This window comes from Magallana gigas, chromosome 5, assembly GCF_963853765.1.
Source record: "Magallana gigas chromosome 5, xbMagGiga1.1, whole genome shotgun sequence".
NCBI classification, from domain to species: Eukaryota; Metazoa; Mollusca; class Bivalvia; order Ostreida; family Ostreidae; genus Magallana; species Magallana gigas.
Genome location: NC_088857.1, coordinates 1945749 through 1965998, shown reverse-complemented (window position 1 = coordinate 1965998; position 20250 = coordinate 1945749). Strand labels below are relative to the sequence as shown.

At 33.2% G+C, this 20250-nt stretch overlaps 1 protein-coding gene across 2 annotated transcripts; it reads right to left on the bottom strand.

The window, feature by feature from the left end:
- Positions 1–3557: 3557 nt before the first annotated feature.
- Positions 3558–19318, bottom strand: LOC105335914 (VWFA and cache domain-containing protein 1). Of its 2 annotated transcripts, none has more exons than XM_011440056.4 (24): positions 19172–19318; positions 16544–16684; positions 16267–16329; positions 15952–16107; positions 15551–15759; positions 13907–14051; positions 13466–13667; positions 13142–13264; positions 12756–12835; positions 11437–11569; positions 11014–11290; positions 10660–10771; positions 10393–10567; positions 10150–10286; positions 9688–9863; positions 9113–9220; positions 8872–8982; positions 7567–7663; positions 6676–6771; positions 6285–6425; positions 5919–6022; positions 5285–5410; positions 5020–5135; positions 3558–4852 (listed from the first exon to the last, which is right to left on the bottom strand). In XM_011440056.4, exons 2-24 carry the CDS (start codon positions 16679–16681, stop codon positions 4503–4505), a joined length of 3375 nt encoding a protein of 1124 aa, XP_011438358.4. In that variant the 5' UTR covers positions 16682–16684; positions 19172–19318; the 3' UTR covers positions 3558–4502. The 2 variants fall into 2 exon arrangements, with proteins under 2 accessions (XP_011438358.4, XP_019926041.3); XM_020070482.3 differs by lacking the exon at positions 19172–19318 and adding an exon at positions 18005–18157.
- Between the last annotated feature and the right edge of the window lie 932 nt (positions 19319–20250).

Here is a 20250-nt window from a genome sequence, read left to right as displayed (position 1 = left end):
ATTTTGAGTCTTAAAAAAACCATTTATTGGCTTGTCATCCGTTGATAATCTACATTTATCTTAGCACCACTGTACATGTGTATTCATATCATTTGTGTTGAGTAATATTTGTGAACTGATCATGATAAACATTATTTCGATGTCACTTAAATTGTGAAAAAACAAACTTTTACCTGTATTTTTATATACAGTAAACTATCTGAGACAATCTCTTATACACAATAAGAAACCTACCAATGTATTCAATTTCATGCATCTTATGATTTATTACACTATTGCAGATAGTATCATATACTAATAAACTTCTTCCAATATTTAAATTTCTTACATCAATCTTACATATATGAATACAAATACAAAACAATTCATAAACGATCTAGTATAATAAGCTGAAAATTTCTTTTAGACTGTTTTACACTCTTGAAATGCGAACTTACTTGGTGTTCACATTGCAATAAAAGTCATAAAACCAGTTGAGAGTTCTGTCTACATTTCTAAATGTCTGAAATTCAATTTCTTTTAAAAGTAATGAATCTGAAGTCCAATAATGTATTGTTGAAATACAGAATATTCTCATTTATAGATACGAAGTACTTTATTCATAATAATCAATTTTTCAACAACCATTGCAAAATACGTTGACCGGTATGTACTTGCACTGAATACAAGAGTAACAAACAATGTAGTTCATGTAATAATGATATATAAACTCTAACTTCTGTCATCCCTTACATGAGCATTTTAAACACTTAACACGTGTATTCCGCAATTTATTAGACCTCTTAAAATGATATTACAAATTCATAGAAACATAATTATGAATAAAAATAGGAAATTTTAATAAAGTATCAGGGTTATGTTTATTGTCGAAAATTTGTATTTATTATTGTTTACCATTGTTTTGTACGTCAGTAAACTTTTACTTACAAATAACTTTCGACACGTTATAGAAAGTTAGTTCTTATTTTAAGATGTATTGATTGATAAAACGGTAGTGTAGAATAAAAAAATATATTGCATCAATAATATATCAAAAAAACAAAAGGCCCTTATATTAAAATAATCAATCAATTTTATGTGGAGGAAGATTTCTCTACTAAGTTATATATAATTTGAGAATGATTTCTCTTTAGCAAAATATATTAAGACAACAATACTGTAATTTTGCTTTAATTATACCACCTTCATACCTTTTCTAACAAAATCAAAGTACTTAGAGTACTGAGAGACGGAGGCATCATTGCGGAGGAGATTAATCTACTATTAATTTAATTCCAAGTATTGAAGTACCGACGGGAGTTGATTTCATCGATTGATATTTATCTTAAAATCAACGATATGTAATTTCGCATGCCGAGTAGTTTCTTATCCGTAATTGAATAACGCATATTTTCATAATATGAATTTTTGGGCTTTTCCGACAATTTCAAGAATTATAGGAAAACATCATATGAATCATGTTGCGTAATATTTTAAGATATAATTATTTCCATCAAACTATGTATCAGTAATGTAAATATTTCTGGAAAATTATATGGATCCGAGCAATGTTTAACTATAATAATATTTAATGCTTCAGAATGCATTACATCGAATTTATCGATTACTTTCGAGAACAAGGTCTTGTCAGTCAGCGGCGATGATCTGTGGTTAGGTCCAAACATAGTTTCACTTCCGGTTTGCCAGAGTAACTGTATAGGAGATTTGATAAAAATCAAATCCCAAAAATAATAATGGTTTTTTCTTCTTCAAATTTTAAGGTATAGAAGGTTTAAAGTATCAATTAAGAGTTTGCAATACTTAATACTAAAGGACAGAAACTACTTTGCTAACATATTCAGGCTCTTTTATGGAATATGCAAAAACAAATTACATGTACAAACAAAAAAATATTTTGTTAGTTAGTACTATACCTAATGATTCACAATGTATACTAAAATTTATGATATATAATCAATAAAAACTGTTGAACAGTGAACTTTTTTCATATGAAAAAAATCGTTCATGCTTAAAAACCCCTAGTGTTACATGTAGGTAATACATGCATGATCTCAATCTCGCATAGTTGTTCTTTTTCTTTTGCAGAATGTACGATTCGATTGTAGAGAGTGATCAAATATATTTCTAAGCGGATGAAATATTTATATATAAGAGACGCTACAGCTCATTTTGCTCAAAATTACCGTTGATTTAATCATTTCAGGCGGTTCAAAAAGTAAATATTGCTAGCTCAGCCTTTTGATCAACAGCTTAGCGAATCAACTGTAAACATTTCATCGTGACTTTCTGCATGGGATTAAAATATTACGAATTTACACAGATTTTACTTGTGGTGTAAACAAAAATTGAGAGATATAAATTTAGAATTTCGGAAAAATATTTAACACGCAATTGCGAGCTTTTTTTGCTGTAAAAAGATTCAATCTGTCAGTATATGCAAACTCCTATTCTTTTATCTAACTATGTTTAAAAACGGAAATATCCAAGATGAAGAGAATTCGCTGTAATACATGTATCTCTTTAAAGCTAAATTTAAAAAAAATATACCGCGGTAGATCTTATAATACCCCGTGCTTCACTTTTAAAAGAAAATATGTACATTCTGTCAAATGCTTTCACACTTTTTTTTACGCGAAATTCTTTTATCAACTTGCAAAAACACACACTGACTTCCCAACTTATTTTGAAATCGACAGCGCTGGCCAGACAATGCAGGATTAATCAAACTTCACAGCACGTGGCCTGGGTACTTTACCTATGCACATACTGAATGTGTGTGTGTGTGTGTGGGGGGGGGGGTTGCGTTAAAGGGTGTAATCTGGATGTTTAATCTATTTGTTTCACTATCCTTATAGTAGGTTTAGTATGCATGCCAAGTAAAACTAAACTAAAATGTGTCATGCTACGATCACGGTTGTCTGTTCTTAATTGGGAGAATACTCAAGTTCACATAGCAGTGGTTCAACTTGTTGAATAATCATTTCATTGGATCGATGCCGGGGGGTGGGGAGAGTGTAGCGATACATAGAAAGATATATCTCCGCAGAGGATTAATTGATAATGCGCAAGTAATATACGATAAAGACTAAGAACCACGCCGTGTTTATCCATTGCAGCTCATAATTATTCAATATTTCGGTCAACACAAGATGGTTCTTGAGGAATCCTCATTATTTGACGTCACGGACAGGAAGCTGTATAAAAAGTATAAATAGCCACTAGACGATTACACACCATTACTATTCTTAAACTCATGCATATTCATACTTACTTAAATTTAACATATGGACTAAAATTTTCGAGAGAAATGTTTATTGATCGCAATTTGTATAGTTCTATTTATTGTAAATGCAAATAAGATATTTATTTCAATAATAATACTGAAATATGAATCCCAAACGAATATTGCAATTTTTGCCGCTAGGTGGTGTCCGTCAAATCGACTATCGACGTCACATGTGAGCTGACCGGTAGCAATAGAGGAGGCTCATAGAGCCTCCGTCTAAAAAGGTGTACCATAATCGTTTGTATTAATTTCTTTTTTTTCTTATCATATATATATGTTTTTCATACAATTAATAGAGAAATCTTTCACATAAAATTTCATTTTATCGATCGTATTACCATGAAGGTATAAACGCACATACATAATGATCACATCAACATGTTTTGCAGCAAAATAACATTTTGATAAATACAGCTCACATTTATTAAACATGTCCAGTAAAACGACTTTGTTACCATGATATGGCATTGAAGTTATAAATAGGTCTTGCTCACATACTTATTATCTATACTCTTGTTTGGATATAGATACCTTTTGAGACGTCGTTTTACCCTTCAAATTATTTACAATGTCTCTGCTTCACAATGACAAAAGCACAAGCTTCATATTCAAATCAACTATAAGTCTGCAACTTTCATACGTTACTGAATACATAACTTTCATAAATGTACAATAATATATGGTTCACATAGCTAGCTCCTTTCACAAGATTTTAGAGAAGCTTGCATGTTTTGCATTGATTTTGTTTTTTAAAAAAAAACAACTATGAATACAGCTTATTTAATGGTGATCATTAGCTCTTTATTTTGCAGTCTTATAGTTTCTCCCAATTTTTTTTTCTGACCCTCTTAATAGTATTTCTTGAATAATTAACGTCAGACAATTGATTTAAAAGACATGTGTAGATACTTTTTCTAATTATTTTCTACAGTTTTTCAGAATTTGGAAACGTAGACAAATAAAACACCACCAAATCTACTTTAAATTTCATGTTATAAAATACTGTTTCAGTTATAATGGATCGTTGAGTAAGAAATAGCCAACATATTTTAGCTTAAAAAAGTAATACTTTTGTACAGAACTCTTCTTCTTGATGCGATTATGACAGTCGAGAATTGACGATTAAGGTCTGTTTAATGTAAAGGACTAAAAAACAGGGAAACAGTTGTCATCGTGAGACCTTCTTAATTTATAAAACACATATCTCGATATATAACTAGCTGGTTTCCATATTAGTTCTTGCGTTTGAATTACCATTCATATAACCAAAATGACTATCAGGAATCGTATGGTAAGAGTCTTGCTCTGTCGGAGTCGTGTGGTAAGAGTCATTCTCTATAGTGGATATGTGGGTCATATCGATTCCACTTGTTGGTTCAAGGTATGTGTTATGTTTAGGATTGTCTAGTCCATCACTGTTTCGTTTCCGAACAAAGAAAACAGCGACGGTGATCACAATGGTTATAAGCACACAGACACCCACTGCTACACCGACATAGAGTCCAACATTTCCTTTTGATTGCGAAGATTGCTTGCACTCTGGTCCACAACATTTTGGACTGCAATCTATCAATAAATAGTAATACCTTAGCTTTATACTAAATAAATTGCTTCATATATCATCTCTACTTTCAGTTTAAGGCGTTTATATGTGATGTTTTATCAAGGATATTATCTCTCAACAACCTTATCACTAACTAAATCTCATCGACAAAAATACGTTAGCTTAATACCATCTTTGATACACTGCTGAGAAGGGCATATTTCCTTTAGATCACAGAATCCGTTAACAAGATATCCTTCATTACTACTCGTACACCATGAACAGCCTGATGTTCGGAAACACTCCCTAAAAATACATGATGCATGTATAAAAATTGAAAGGACATTGCCTTCTGAACAGTGAAAGCTGAAGAGGGAAAAGGGAAAGTCTTTAATTAACTCACCTCTCTTGTCCATAATTAACATAAAAAAGAGTATAGAATTAAGCTTAATTACCTCTCCGTTTTCCGACAAGAGCAGTCGGTGGGAAAACATGTTGGTAGATTCCTAGTTTTATCCTCTTCCGGTGTACTAACTGACCTCAAGGTCGGTAACTGTGGACTACACGGAACAAAGCCATCCCTGTGAACGTCAACAGTGTTGTGGAGAGTTAAATACTTATTCAATCATTGTCATACAATTATCGTTATTTGTATGAAAATGAAGAGATCAGCATTCTCGGGTACTTTAAACATCATGAGAGGTAGAGCAAGAATAATCAAGGAAGAGGAAATTTATATAGAACGATTTAAAACTAATTTTACAGATATCATGATTTTGCAATGCCTTAATCACATGAACTTACATTACATGTATCCTGGGTGTTCATTTACGCTGTAATTGTTTCGAAACAATAATATTCAATATCTTAGAGGATTAAAAACTACCTTTAACAGAAGCTAAAAACAGTATTAATAAGCACTTGAGTCTCAAGACAAAATTTTCTCTAATTGTACAGCTGTTATTTACCCGTTATAAGCAACAGGAATGCTCAACAATGTACATATACTTCTTTCTTGTATTCATGTTGAAAAGCTTCTTTTAGAATATTCAAACTGTTCAACAATGCGATATAGATGATGTAACTTACATGTTTGTGTATTCATTTTTGCACTCGTCAAAGAGTAGATCCTCGTAACAAAGACAAGTACATCGTCCACTCCCACATTTTATTGAACTAGGTGATGTGAAATACTGTAAAATATATTAACAATATTACTCTTAGTTCAACGAAATTAACTTGCTAAAATTAACTTATTGGTAGCGTTGATCTGTATTAGGTCAATTTATCTATAACAGTATGCCTGATTACATTTGCAGAAAATAGCAGAGCGAACAATTCATAACCACCAACACAACGGTTAGTACTTATCAATCCAGTTTATACAATGCGATAGGTTAAGAATTGGGTAGTAATGACTCGGCCAATGAAACCCACGGACAATGTCTAACGTACCTCTGACGTACAGCATCTGTCCTCGTCGTTCAGACCTCTCTGTTTCAGTATAAGGAACACGTTAGAGCCATTCACCGGACGTAGTTCATAACCTTCCAATGAATCGACTATCCCATTTGAGGAAGATTGAGGTAGCTTCACCTGTCATAATATACTTATTTGGAATCCATTGCTGTGTAGTTTTTTTATTAGTAATATATTCTTGATTTGTATGGTTATACTTATAATTAGCACTTTAAGTCACTTGTTTTTGAATTAATTTCTTACATTGTCTGATGTACACCCAAAAATACTTGATTAGTGTAAATTGTTTTCATTGAATAGTGGGTACATTGTTTATTCCTTGCACCTTATCGGCTGTTCAAATATGAATCTAGAAGTTGATCCTTACCCTATAAGTAATCTGTTCCTTTTTATTCTCGGTGTCTCTACAGGGTTGTTTATACATTATTTCTTTTGAAATCAAAGAGCGGGAAATCCTACCCTCCTGTTTTAAACACAATATCTATAAAGGTTAAGTCAAACAGAGGATACTTTTCATTGGTTAATGGGTTTTTTTAAATAAGCTAAGCAAAAAAATTTCACCAAAGGTCTCTTTTACCACTTTTAGATAAAATAGACAAAAACTGCCCTCAATTAAACCAAAAAGATGCTATTATGCCATGAATTTCATTACAATGATTATAAAATAGAGTGTATCCTCTCAATAAAAGGATAAAAGTAGCCAGAGAGATAATGTAATACTTTGTCTTCTAAAGCAATAAAGCTTTATTTTTTAGTATTTAATTTGCTGCAAAAACCTGCTAGTTTGATACTTTTGCATGTAACTTAACTTTTATGATATTTAAGATCTGAAAAACTTTTAATTTTTGTCAGAATGAAGATATCTCTTCTAATAATTCAATTTTGCTTAAATCAAGGCTTCTTAGAGGCTTTCCCCACAAAGATATGGTAATAGAAATTTAAAAACATGATATCGTTGTACTTTTAGATGAAAATAATATACCAAAAAAATCAGCTAAAAATGCAGCTCATATTGCTTTAAAAGAAATACTTTCTATAATCGATTCTTTTAATGAAAAACAAAAAGCCTGCTCCATTTTTTTTTTATAAATTTCAAACAAAAATCCAAAAGCCGTGTATACAACATATCAATAATAGTGTACTGTCATTAGCATAAACCTTTGATTTTCGTAAATATGCTATCAAAATACTACACATTGAAATATGAGAATTACGTCAATATCAAAGCTTGGTTTTTCGCTATTTTATTTTCACTTACCAAATATGTAATATGAATCTGCCCTTCTAATGGGGATGTTGTTTCTATGAAAAAGGGATGCATTACTAGGAAACCACTGTTGTCGATCAAAATACAGCTAAAGACAAGAGACAAAGAATTTAAAAACAGCAAGGAATGACGTTGCCGGATAACATGACATTGCAATAAAAAGTATCCAAAACTATCTGCTCAAAGCTCAAAATGAACTGCATTTTTTGTTTTGAGCGATTTAAGGTAGTACGAAACACCCCTGAAATTATTTAATTGAAATATTTTCTGAAATACACAAAATAATGACTTAATATGATGTAAAAATTAATTTAAGTCCATTATGTTAAGAAAAAAATATAAATCATACCCATCAATTACTCAAGGCCAAATAAATTTAGGATACAACGTATTTCGAATATTTTGAAACATACATTTGGATGGTGTTCATATGATTGTTGTGCAATTTAGCCTTATATCATTTAAAAATGCGTAACTTGTGTTCTTTTCAAAGTGACGACTGGATTTTGGACACAACCACCGCCAGTATTTAAGCTTTATGTGAAACAAATTTCAAGGTCATATCAAAAGGTCAAAGGTCAACTATGATGACGTCATCTAGGATTTTTATCAATTTATACCTCCGTCAAACATACTTAAACCTTTATTTATTTAAAACCAATGGAAAAATTTTCTTAATTTTTATATATTTTAATTGCAGATTTATGCCAATTATACTGTTAAATTTTATTCAAATTTGAATTATACATTTTCTTTTTAGATACGGTTAAGTGCTGAAAATCTTCGTCTTAAAAGAGTATTCACAAGCACTATTTTTACATTATATTGCATGAGAAATTATCTTTAGTTACCAGTTAGAATTTATTTCAGTATTTTTAAGTAACAAGAAGGTCTCCTGTTTAAATAGCAGCACATATATTATTAATATCTTGAAAAATAACTCAATGGCATAGAAAATTATAACAATGACTAATTTATTTTACACTCCACTGAAAGGAGATTCCATGATAGGTTTGGGATGATGTGGGCAAAAATTGTGAGGTCGGATTTTTTTCAAATTTTACGTATTTAAAGATTTCATTCCAAAGAAAAAAATAAAAAAATTTCAGAAAAATTGAATTATAGGAAAAATTTAGCTTATCTGTTTTGTACTACCTTAATCATAATCTTTTTCCATATTGTGTATATGTATAAATGCCAAACAAGATTAAAATGCATATTTTTCGAAATCAAAACTAAATATCTTTCATTTTACTGATAAACCAAGTCTAAAATTAATAAGTAAATGATATTTACTTGTATTTGGTTTTGTTCGTACAAATCGGATATATATCTTCTATCATCTGTTTGAAATAATATAACGAAAAGTCGGTACCGATAACAGCTTCTATCTTCTTTCCATTCAATCTGCAACAGACAGTGTACCACTAGTTTTGACTTATAAGAGTCAGATACTGAGTGTAAACTAACACTTTTAATATAAATGTGTATTTTCAATCTCAGTTTCTGCATGAATGATAACATATTTTTACCTTACCCTTGTAATATGGTTTTTGTAAGAGAGATGACCCTTCCTGACCCCCAAGAATCTTCATACGGAGCTGATATGACATTAACTGACTTCTGGGAAACGGTCCGATGATACCTAAAATAATGAATTACTAGATATCAAGTACTGAATAAAAGACCTGTTACCTAAAATCAGCTATGTGTAACGGTATTGTTACAATTTAATGCGTACAATTGCCTCATAGCTATATATTTTACCTATATACTACATGTATCTACATGCAAATGCTATACCTTTAAACACTCTTCATAATACACAGATACAATTCCTCATTTGAAAACTCTCCTCTTTGGAAGCTGATATGACAACAAAACCAAAAACACATTGTTTCAACCCCTTTTCTTACAGATTTACGACAGTAAAAATGTGACATGACAGTAATGATTGAGAAATTTTTAATGAAATATTTGATATTATTTTTTTATGATATAAGAATAAATTACAGTAATAATAAAACGAAGAATAGGCTCGAATGATATATTAACCATCCTTAAACATACAGAAGTTTGGCTTTCTTTTGACGTTATGTTAAGAACACTCACCATGGTCTAAGTTTGTAATCATAGTCGTCCGTCAGTCGCACCCCTGGGTACACTCTCATCACGCCGTCTTGAGTCGCGACGTAACGCCACACCAAGTAAGGCGCCTCCTCCCTTGACGTCGTCGTCCAGAATCTTTCCATTGGGTAAGTTAACCGTATAGATTGGATTGCTGATGCCTGTAAAAGTAAATAAGTGTATGAAAGGTTACGTGATAAAATATAGGTATCTGAGTTGATAATCATCCATTTTGCAAAAATATGATCAAAAATTAATTATTTAAATCGGTTCAAACTCTATGTCACAGTATGTTTTTTTCACATGTTTTCATCTTTGATTAAACTGTTTCTGTAATATGATTGCATATTCCCTTCTTAATGCCACGAGTACATCCTCTAGACGATTATTGTAAAGACGATGTTTCTACTAGGTGAAGTTTTCTTGTATCATGTTTTTCTTTCTTACTTTCAGACCTGGGTTAGTAAAGAGATCTCCGGACAAATATTCCTTGTACTGCCGGACTCTAACTTCCGTTTCCGTAATTCCTGTGTACGAGGATGCCTCTTTGAAAGCATCTGGTGTCAATTTTACGGTGGATTTGGCTGTTTGATAAAAATACATTTATCTAAAAAACCATGTTTAGTTACCCTGAAAGCGTTTCAACACCAAATATACATTGAACTTGTTATTTTTCACTTATATACACACCCTGTGTAGCATATCTACTGAAATGTTTACAGAATGGAGCGGGCCACTGGTTTAAATCCCATCGATGGTAAAGAAAGTCGCCATCTAATGGTTGTAGTAAAGCGTCTATTTTTCCGAGATCACTGTTTTGTTCCATCACAATGCAAAGAGATAGATTGCTCCCTGGTGCCACAATCTGCCAATGCAAGATGAAGCATAACATTAATTATGAAGAGGGAAAGAAAAAAAAGTTGATAAGAGAACAGAGATTATGAGTATACTACTTACAGGGGTCCAATAGAAATTCGCCGTTATAATCCGCTGTGAGTCGCCATCAAAGTACGTTTGGCCCCTGGTTTCTATTATTGATTTCTGTAAAGTTCTATTTCCATCCAAACCCCTGTTTAAAAGTTCATCGCTTGTTTAGATTTATTGTGGTAAAAGCAAACTATAAAACATACATATATGTGGTAAAGTTGTAGACGACAGCGAGACGGGTCGTTCTAAAATGTTTGTAGTTTTATCTGCTTAAAAATAAACTTCTGAATTAAATTCTGAAAATAAAAATTGAATCGTGTATTTTCACAGTTTTTATGACATACAACTGCTTGTATATTTTTTAACCCTCATCAATATACTTTCTTTTTCATTGAGTTGATAACTTCAAACACATCTCCTGATGTCTCGAAATTGTAGATATTGTTGATGTTTTGTTCCTTTCCTGTGACGTCACGAGGATCCGGAAGTAGAGGATGAACCAATGTCCGTTCCTCACCATCCATGATAAATGCATAGGATATTTCATCTTGCTTTAGATACAAAATCTCTGCCACTAATTCACTCACTAAAACATCGGCGCAAACAACTCCGGTAAAGGCTGCATTTAACGTCACGGGCAAACAGCCCGTGATGATTGATTCTAAACATCAAACAACCACAATTATACTTTCATAATATTAAACCATGACTTTTAAATTAGTAGTATTTCTTTTTGTAATATTTATTATCTAACTGGCTATACGTATGATTTTTTAAAAATTTATTCCACAAAAATACTTTTCTCACCGTTGATGAAGAAATCTTTGTAGGGCTGTGTATAGGTTGGAGAGTCTGACAAAGGGACGCTGAAATCATCGTAGAAGGTACCCATTTTCTCTCGAAGGGACGAAGAAGTTAAATTCGAGAAGATCTTTCCTCGCTAAATAGATCAAACATAAGTGTTTCTTTACAGACAGTTTATATTTGCATTCCATAGGCTCCTAATATTAACGTAATTAATGTCAATCTTAAAGTGTATATCATGCAATTAATATATACATGTATACGTTTTCCCGATTACGAAAACGAGCACCCAGCACTAGCGACCGGTCAGCAGTAAATGGATGCTCACTCCTCCATGGCACCAGATCTTACCTCCGTGTTTATTCAACTCGTATTTTTTTTTTGGCCTTCGGACTTTTGATTTTGAACACTGTTCATTCACAATAAATTTTCTATTTGAGGTCAATACGATGATTTAACTACCCAAGAAGCATAGTATTCAGGGACCTGAAGGCGAGAGAAATATTGTCTTAGAGGTTAACTAAATCATCGTCTTGATAATAATTGTTTCATCATATGATTCAAGGACAAAAATTGATACAGACATATCAAATTGAGAGTTTTGTATGCACGTTTAATTTTATTGCTAGCGCTCTCGAGCGACTACGTTAGTCTTTTTCACTGGGATACGCATGCTCGACTCCATAGTAGGGGATTCTGGGAAAACTGTACTACTGTAGATAAACTGTACCACTACCATTTGAATTTTCTTATTATAAATGTAAAAAAGTAACAATAGCTAAAGGTCTTGTAATGCAAAGTTATTTTCAATATTATAATAAATAGCTAGCTTTATCTTAAATTCCTTTAAGCTCGAAAAACAACTTCGGATATGTTTTCCGAGCTTGCCGGAAAGACCCGAGAAGGTACGATTGCGAAAAAGAGTACCAATAGTATTTGAAAATGTTCACATCAACATTAAAATTACAGTATATATACATAATGATTAAGGCACAGTCCACGAGCTTTGCCATGCATTGCCGATGTGAAGCCCACTCTAGATTCAAAATTCTAAATTGAGACCCCACTCCAGCATACTACTTGTATATCACTGTACCCGGCTTCCTGCTATAAATTAATCGATTCAGAAATTTAAACCAATGCTTTAGAAATCTGCCTCTGTGTTGTATGATGGATACAGCGCTAGCTCACCAATCTTTTTAAAAGATAAGCTAGTTTATAAATAACAGGTGCTCATGGAATTTATTTTTAATTTTCATTCAACCAATGTTCACCCCATTCGTCGAGTATGATTGTTTACCACCTATTCAATAACATGTTACCTTTATATGTCCGTATGAGTCGCTGTTCAATGTTTGGTCCGCCATATTCCTCAACAAGTTGACATCGTCGGTACTTAAGCCTACAGAAATCATAAGAAAGCAAAATACAGGAAAACAACGTAAAAGATAATTTAAAATCGTTTAATACGTACATTGGCGAATATGCAAGTCAAGGTTTTCAACAAGAAAATGCCAGTAACATTTTGTTTTGGTTTGATTTTAAGCTTGACAACTAATTAATCAGCAAATTGAAAAAAAAAACATAAAAAGCTAAATAAATGCAAATATCAAAAGGCTAAATAGGGTACAATTAACACACTTTTACACCTTTAATGAGTTAACGCTACTGTAACACTATTTGTTAACTGTAAGATTCATACACTTACGCGTGCCTAAGCCATATGTATTGATCAGAACTCTATTCTGTAGCGCCTGGTTCTCATCTCGTATAACTTCAAGCGGGTTTCCTCCAGAATTTCCTCCGTCAGTCACAAACAGAAGGATCTGATCTAGATATAAATATTTATAATTATGATAATATGAAAGAGATAATACAAAGAAAGAAACATATTATGTTGTCATCATTTTTTGTTATCATATTGTTTTGCTTTATAGTGTTATTATATCAAATACGTTGATAAAATATATAATTTTTTACAAAATATTTAGTTCCATTTAAAATTACCGTTTTTAAGCCTACTAAATAGTACCTCTCGTTAATCCCTCTGTACTTGACTTAAAAAACATAAAAGCTTTACGTAGAGCAGCTGCATAGTTGGCCCCGCCCTCTCCTATCTGGGAGGTAAGGAACTCCCTCATACTCTTTTTTGTGGCACTGGTCACTGGAACAAGTTGATTTTCGTAGCATCCTACCAAGGTTTTTGCAATGTCATTGAAAACAACCAATCCGAACTATAAAAATATACACCTAACTTGTTATAGAATATCACTCCTATTTATCAGTCAGTGTGCAGTAATATAACATAAATTCACTTTTTAAATCAGGGTTAGGGTTGGAGTTTGGCTCTATGTACACAAATATGTTTCAATGTCGGGACGTTTCTAGCACAATTTCAGCGAAGGAAACCTTTAGAAGAAACCTTACTTTCTTCTGTCTTACGAGTTCTAAGTATACAATTACCGCCACTTACTCTATCATTCACGCCCATGGACTCCATTACGGTAAGGGCTGCATGCTTTGCTTCGAAAAGATACTCCCCTCTTATTGAAGCCGACGTCTCCACCACTACTACCACGTCGCGCGGCGTTGAGGTGGTCGTGGATACATAGTAAGGTCTACAGGAAACAGAGTTTAATAAATTACTCGTTTGGACTCAACTGAGCCAACCAATCATATAGAACCTGAGGGCCCTTAATTGGTTAATAAAGAAATTGAATTGAATTGAATATAGAACCGTTAATTAACAATGGTCCGGAATACGTTGCTATTATAGACGTCCTGTGCATTTTCGTTCGTGTTTTTTTTTTTTATATCTAAAATCATTTATTAAACCTTTTAAGCCCCTTTCATCATTGTCGCAAGAGCACTTTACAACACTTTGCGATCGGAATTTTCACATACGTTGCACGAGCTCTCGCATTCGTTGCATGTCACCTAGTTTGTGGTCGCAAGTTTCCCGAGAATGAATGCGATCCAAATTAATGCAATACATTAACATTAATACGAACGTTTAGTGTACTTGCACGAGCGATGCACGATTTTAAGGATCGTAAGATAATTTACAGCTGTTTTTGAGACTGTTTGGCGACCATTGGACTGTTGCTCAATGTGTCTCATGTAATCTTGCAACGTTTAACTATCATCGCAAGATTTATCGGTTTTAGTTTCCATGCTTTGCCACTAGTCTATACTGGATACAGGGTTGTTTTCTCCCCGTGACATTTTTGCTTCTACTTACGGTTTTGGCTCGCCTTGAATTCGCTCCAACAAAGTTGTGGCACCAGCATTAGTACAATGAAACGCATAAACGCACTGGCGCACTTTCAATCATGCGATCATCTATAGTCATTTGTGCGATCATCTCGCATTATATACAACACCCGCTTTTATTGTACAACAATTTCATATAGGTGCAAGATATATCGCAAGATTCAATGCATTTACATCGCAAGTTATACTTGTATGACCTGGGTTGGAGCAATTTACGCTTCGGATTATAAAGCGTAAATTGCTCCAACACAGGTCATACAAGTATAACTTGGGTGAACATTGAGTGCATTTCCTAAATATTTAGTAGAATAGTTGATATTTTTGTTTGCATATGACTTACTTTATAATAAGAAACTTAGGCGTCGGAACCGGGGGGGGGGGGGGGGGGGGGCTAGGTACAAAATTATACCTAACCATTAGAAACATAGCATGATAGAGGGTTCAGCCCCCCACTTCCTCTCGCACGAAAGATTATTGTTCCTAAATTTACCTTGAAAGATTGAGAAGTTGGATTCAGAAGCATACTAGCCCCCCCCCCCCCCCCCCCCCCCCGCAACGGATTAGGAATTTCATGATTTTGGAGAAAAAAAATTGGGTAAGTAAGTTTTTTTTCTTTTGGAAGTATAGGTATACTTCCCCCCCTCCCCCCACGGATTAGGATTTCCATGATTTTGGGAATTACTTTTTTCTCAATATTTCCGAGGATTAGTCTAGCCCCCCACTTTCAATTTGCTTCCGACGCCAGTGAGAAATATGTATTATGATTCATCTGTGGCGGCAGCTGAATAAGAAGTTGTCAGTTTCGCTTTTTCAAACGTGCTTAGTATTGAATCATTTAGTGTACCTGAATCGTGGATCGTACGCATCACAATCTGTGAGTTTGGTGGCTGGGTAATTGATGTAAAGACCAGATTTCAGGCCAATGTACTGGAACTGTAGGTGCTTTACATTCAAGTTCGTCTTCATGGCCTCCAGTACTTTGGTAGACGGGTATCGAATATTGTTACCAATCACGTAGCTCGGTTTACTATAACAAAAATTTGCTTCTGACACCTGAAATATGGAGGTGTGTGATTAACCGTCAGTAATATACATTAGTCAGGTACACAAAAATTAAGCTTTATAAAAATAAAAGTATTCTGATTAAGAAGTTGGCCCTATTAAATATGGGCCTTTAGCTTTAACATTATTAACTTCAGTTTCCCACAATACTGCTATGCCTCAAAGTAATTTGTTTACCCTTACTTGAGTTCTGAAGCGGATGTTTTCTTGGTAATTTCCGTCCACACAGCAGTCCTGAGGGGCCTCAATAGACGACAGCTGGTCCTCCTCTACAGCTTCCTTCAGCTTCTTTAAGGCATTGTCCACTTCAATCATTCGTCCCCCGATTTTACCTGCAATCTTAAACAATCCAAATCTTATTAAATAAAGAAAAGATTTGAATGGCAAATTATCATAAAATATGCATCTAAACGTGACTTTACACGTTCAAATTTGATATAATTACTTTACTGTTTCAAATGACCATATTTAATGTCTGATTTGTATATGTATCTGTACCTCTCTAACACGATTCTGTCCATCAATATTCGTCTCCCGGTACCTCAGATTGTTGTACTCATTCTGTAGGTACATACCAATAGGCAACTCATTGATTACCATCAAGTATACAAACAAAAGGGTACATATACTACATAACTAATAGATAAAAACATTTAAACAAAATAAATGAATAAAAAAGATGAATAAAATGTTGATGTTAGACATAGCAATTTAAATTAATTTTCTTGTTGATTGCAATGACTTGGTTTATTTGAATTCTCAGCAATATGTGTACCTGCAGAAATGACCACCCCACGGAATCCGCTACCTTATCCAATTCTCTAGCTAGATTGTCGCCTTTGATCTCCTGGGCAATCTGTACAACCACGTGATTCACCACAAACAGACACACAAACAGCACTCTCATCGTCATCACCTTTAAGTTATTAAGATTCTTTAGTTAAATATATTTAATGATGCAGTTTGGTTATGAACGGGTAATTCGCTCGTGAAAGGACGTGTGTACATAAAGCAACGGCTTACGGGCAAGTGATAAATTCATACTGGAGAAATGGGGAGGTTGAATTTAAACTTTGTAGGTTCTTTGAATACCTTATGTCTTTGTTACTGCGTATAATTATATACTCATCCACTCCCAAACAATTTTATCACCTAGTTCTTTCTGATTCCGGAAGTTAACAGATATTGACAACCTTAGTTAATTCAAGTTAGTCACAAGGTGTATTACGAAATAAATTTGTTTTTGTAGATAAAAAAAATTGTAAAACTAGATACAGTAGTAATGCAATCATAATACACAATTCAAAGTCAGGAAAAACCCACACTGGGATTACCCTCGTATTTCAAATATGTGTCACCCTTTAAAAAAATTAAAAGTCACTAAACCGTGTCACCTACATATTCATGTACTCTTTGTATAGCCCTGAATATCAAAATCATTAGGCGAAATATATATGCTTTTTTTCTTTTAATTGTCATATTGGATATCTTGCAAAACTATTGTATGCTGACCTTCAAGAATAGCACTCGACATTTAAAGGGACTTAGACACGATTTGTGCTCAAAATGTTCAATTTTGGTTTTCCAACTTTAATGTTTAAAATGGTTGATATGGGTATGATTAATGCTTTGTCAAAATTTAAAGTTATTTTGTCAAAGAAATGGTAATTCTATACTTTTTATTATTTGTAAACAAATATAAGACTCGAGTTTTGTTTACATGACAACGAATTCAAACCTCTGTATCTCTCTTATAACTTAATTACGAACATTCAGTTTAAGTCATCCATTCAAAATGAGCATGTGAACCATTTTATACATAAAAAATCGAAAATAAAATTTTCTAAATTAAAATATTGCTACGCAATCGGGATGGACAATGTTTCGGATAGACAATGTTCGGGATCGACAATCTCTTATCCCTCAATTCTTAATGAAGTAACTATATGCACTTTTATTTTCTATATATACACAAAAAATTCCCCTCCATGAAAAAATTACTTTCACATCAAAACTAGATCATGCTCAGTGACACCTGTGTATAAGACACAAATATTGTACCTAAATTCAGTTGACAATGGAAATTTCCCAACGTGAGGTGTTAACGTCAAGCACTTTCTTAAATAAGCCACAATTGTTGATATAATATAGAGTGAAATATCTGAGAAAAATATTAGTTAACGTTTTTTATTCACATTTAATGAACTATTTTCGGTGTTGATAACGTACGCTATACCTGTATTAGCATGGAATAACATTCCTTATTTATCGTCCATTGAAGGGTAGAGATCACACATATAAAGAACCGGGAGTGTTTACTCTACGTCACAATATAAACTAAGTTTAAACCTATATATCGATTCAACCATGGAATCATACAAGCAGAACCATTCAATCGTTAATGTTGTATAGACTTGTATACCTATAAATATTTGTATATACCGATACGGTGCAGTGCACCTACTGCAGGGGTCAGTTTAGGTATATATATTCTGTGTACGAGTTTACTCAAATTTACTGTCTTACCGATATGGACCAATTTTAGGTCATAAAGAATAAACAAAATTGATTAGCAGTCAATATTGATATAATGTAACACAATCAATTGAATAAAAACTTAATATTGCCTAAATTGTTCCTAAATATGAGAACATATCTTTAATCGGGCACTTATACAAACAACTATAACAAAACAATCATGAGCGCAAAATATCAAGGACTTTATCAATTTTACTTTTAACTTTCTACTTTGCTAAAAATAAATTTGCGTTTTAAAATCGCTTATAAATCCTTGTTTATATGTTACATTAAAGTTAGTCCTACTGTACTAAATTTATAACTCCATGTAAATTGTAAATTTGTTCCATGTACCATTTTAATCGGTTTTACAGCCTAAAATGAGCACAATTAAACAAAGTTTTTTTGTTTGTTTATTTTTACATTATTCGCATTAATTATCTAAGTTCAATCGAGACAAACTGTTGAAAAACAAACTTCCTCTATGGAACACTTCTCTCTCTCTCTCTCTCTCTCTCTCTCTCTCTCTCTCTCTCTCTCTCTCTCTCTCTCTCTCTCTCTCTCTCTCTCTCCGAGATGCTTTTGAATGATTTTTGCTTTTGAATGAATGAATAAATGTAATTGAGAATTTAATGTTTTCGTGTTCAGTGAGGTTTATTTCAAATATTCACAACACTGCTTTTTAAAATGATTATCTTACAAGCTTACATGCATTTCGCGTTACATGAAATGCGTTTTTAGGAAAACACTAATTATATAATTAATGCTCCTTTCCTTGATCATAGTTACATAAGACGAGTACCGTGTAATTTTTCATATACATAACAATACAGATGAGTTGATCTCTTGAAACCGGAATTGTTTACTGAAATAATACAAGACAAACCTTCTGTTAGTCGCTGAATCAATGTGTAGAAAGCATTCGTGTTTCCCAGAATTTGATAAACTGGCAAAAGATGAACTAAAATTATAGGGGATTCTCCATCACCCATCCCTCTCGACAGATAATAAAGGTATCCCTCACCGGTCATTCCTTACAGATGAGGGCCAGGCTACATAGAGAGTCTAGAGGGGTAACCAATAACGAGGTCACTGGCCACTTTAAATTACCCATGCAGTCGTGGAATGTTGACTCGTGGATATAAGGGGCCCTGCACATTGAGCGCTGATCTTCGATCTGTAGTAAATATTTTTTTAGCGGAGGAATAAGAAGTATGCATTCTATTTAAAGGCATTTGACCAGTGGGGATTTTTTTTACCTAATAGCGAGCGCAGCGAGGCGGCGCGAAGCGCCGTTTGCGTAGCGAGTTCCATAGATAACGTGTACGAATGGAGGAAATTCGAGTTGAAATCTGCACATTGTTCAAACAAATTTTGTGGACCCGCGTGAAATAGTTCCATATCCCAATGATCCTTTGCGGTACATAGCAACATGGTGGAAGAGGAAGCGTTTCTAAGGAAAATTCCTACCTCTAAATCGAATACATTTATTTCATTTAACAATAAAAAAAAATCCTTTAAAACCACTAAAGTAAACAACACATATATGCTTACGAACAAAATTGTACCTTTCAACTTTTGCTGACATATGACGTCATTTCCTTCCCCGAATTTATCCGACAATTTACGAGTGCAAAAGAAAGTTAAGTATGACGTCACAGTGATCCCACGCAATACATTTAGAGGTGGATCAAGCATCTTTGCTGGGTGTAATTTGTAGTAAGTACTCGATAAAGGCAACTCTTTGGCTGATTAGTTTTGTTCTGATTTTTTTTTTGCTTACTAAATATACATGCGAGTTCCATGCTTAATTTACTGTCATATTGATCTAATCATATATGCATACGTTAGGTAAGTGACAAAAAAGTATTTTAAAAAAGTTTGATTATTATTAGAACTACGTGCAGCCACGTCATTTTGTAATAAAGAAAATAAAACAAAAAAGAAAAAAAATAAACAGTTAAA

What these genes read in the sequence shown, in the direction of transcription:
- LOC105335914 (XM_020070482.3), bottom strand. An exon ending in GCGTACGATCCACGATTCAG is followed by an intron (nt 14,052 to 15,550) that starts GTACACTAAATG and finishes TGTTTCCTGTAG; the next exon opens with ACCTTACTATGTATCCACGA. An exon ending in CAGTAGATATGCTACACAGG is followed by an intron (nt 10,287 to 10,392) that starts GTGTGTATATAA and finishes TTTATCAAACAG; the next exon opens with CCAAATCCACCGTAAAATTG.